Source organism: Arachis hypogaea, chromosome 14 (genome assembly GCF_003086295.3).
Source record: "Arachis hypogaea cultivar Tifrunner chromosome 14, arahy.Tifrunner.gnm2.J5K5, whole genome shotgun sequence".
NCBI lineage: Eukaryota > Viridiplantae > Streptophyta > Magnoliopsida > Fabales > Fabaceae > Arachis > Arachis hypogaea.
In genome coordinates this window covers 113,315,879-113,317,591 of record NC_092049.1, presented here as the reverse complement: position 1 = coordinate 113,317,591, position 1,713 = coordinate 113,315,879, and the positions used below count along the sequence as shown (strand labels likewise).

The 1,713-nt window shown below is 26.8% G+C and overlaps 1 protein-coding gene across 1 annotated transcript; it reads left to right on the top strand.

The window, feature by feature from the left end:
- Positions 1-240: 240 nt before the first annotated feature.
- On the top strand, positions 241-1,197 carry LOC112740527 (em-like protein GEA6). Its single transcript, XM_025789197.1, has 3 exons — positions 241-358; positions 968-982; positions 1,043-1,197. The coding sequence occupies exons 1-3, from the start codon at positions 241-243 to the stop codon at positions 1,195-1,197; spliced, it is 288 nt and encodes a 95-aa protein (XP_025644982.1).
- The last annotated feature ends 516 nt before the right edge of the window (positions 1,198-1,713 follow it).

The following is a 1,713-nucleotide window of genomic DNA, read 5'->3' as shown; positions in this document are numbered from 1 at the left end:
AGATAACTATAAGATAAGATAAAGACTAAATTATAATTTAATTTGTGTATTTTGTTGGGCTAAATTTGTGGGCCGTGAGACGTCTTTATTGTTGTCATGGGCTAAGGTGGAAGAGTGGTTTAATATAAATCATGCTGCTCTTGGCTTATTTCTCATCCAAATTACGTCTTTAATTATCACTATAAACATCTTTAGAAGAACGATATAAGGTGGAAAAAAATATCTGAGCGCGTAAGCAACATGACAACTCGACAAAAAAAGCGTGAAGAGCTTGACGAGAGGGCAAAGCAAGGTGAAACCGTGGTTCCTGGTGGTACTGGTAGCAAGAATCTAGAAGCTCAAGAGCACCTTGTTGAAGGTATGCAATTGATTTGTGTTATTTAAATTATTTTTTATTAATAATAATATAAATTCAATTCTATTAATAATAATATAAATTTAATTTTAATTTTTTTTAACGAGAGTACATAATACATAAGATATAAATTTTAATAAATATTTTAAAAAAATTTATATATTTTTTATGTATTTTTATCATCACAATTGAGTCTAATTAAATTATTACTAATAAAAAATAATTTAATAATTTAAATAATAATTTACATTATTTGTATAATCCTTTTTAAGTGTATGTTGTTTTATTTAAAAATTTTTTAATATATCATACTATTATTTTTTAAGAAATTTAAATGAGTAAGAAGAAGAGACAAATTTTTTACGTTCTTCTTCTTTTTTTAATCAATTTTTGTGTGGAAATTTTTTTTTTTGGGATGAACAAATCTGAATTCTAGACTTAGAAGCTCGTTTTAATATATGATACTATTTGTTTAAGAAAACTTTAAAACCGATAAAAAACATGAATTCTATTACTTATTACTTTTTGAAAATAAAAAAATGTTCTTTATACTTCTAAGATGATCTTTTCGATCATATTAGTATCACTTATGGATATAACTAAAAAGTATAGGAAGGAGCAGAGGAGGTCAGACTAGGAAGGAGCAGCTGGGATCAGAAGGATATTATGAGATGGGTACAAAAGGAGGGCAGACTAGGAAGGAACAGATAAGGACTGCGGGCTACCAAGAAATGGGACGTAAAGGAGGTCTCTCTACCATGGATAAGTCTGGCGGAGAGCATGTTGCTGAGGAAGGCATCGATATTAATGAATCCAAGTTTATCAACGAAGAAGAAAAATAGATGTTATGAAGTTGTTGTCTTGATGCATGTTCCCATACTTAGTTGCTAATAATGTCATTGTTCTCATACTTAGTTCCTCGTACTATCGTTGTTAGGATTTATATGTTGTTTTGTGTCTACTGTTTGTATTGATTTATTTTCAGTTGTCCTTCTACTTAGTTGCTAATAATGGAATTTGTTAAAATTTATATATTATTGTTTTGTGTGTGTACTGTTTGTGTCTCTTTATCTATAAAAAGACAGATGCTATAAAGTTGTTGCTTTGATTGTTATTTTCGATTTATCTAAGTTTATCATATTCAAGCGCTACATTACTATACCTCTTGTCTTCGTTTTTTATTATAACTTAGCAATATTTTAATTTTTATCTTAATATTAAAGAGATAATTTAAGATGAAGGCAATTTATATATTTAAATAAAATAAAATTTAAAATTATGTATTTATAATATTTGTAAAATATTATATTTTAGTGTTAAATTTAATCTATTTAAATTGCCAACATAAATTGATAAAG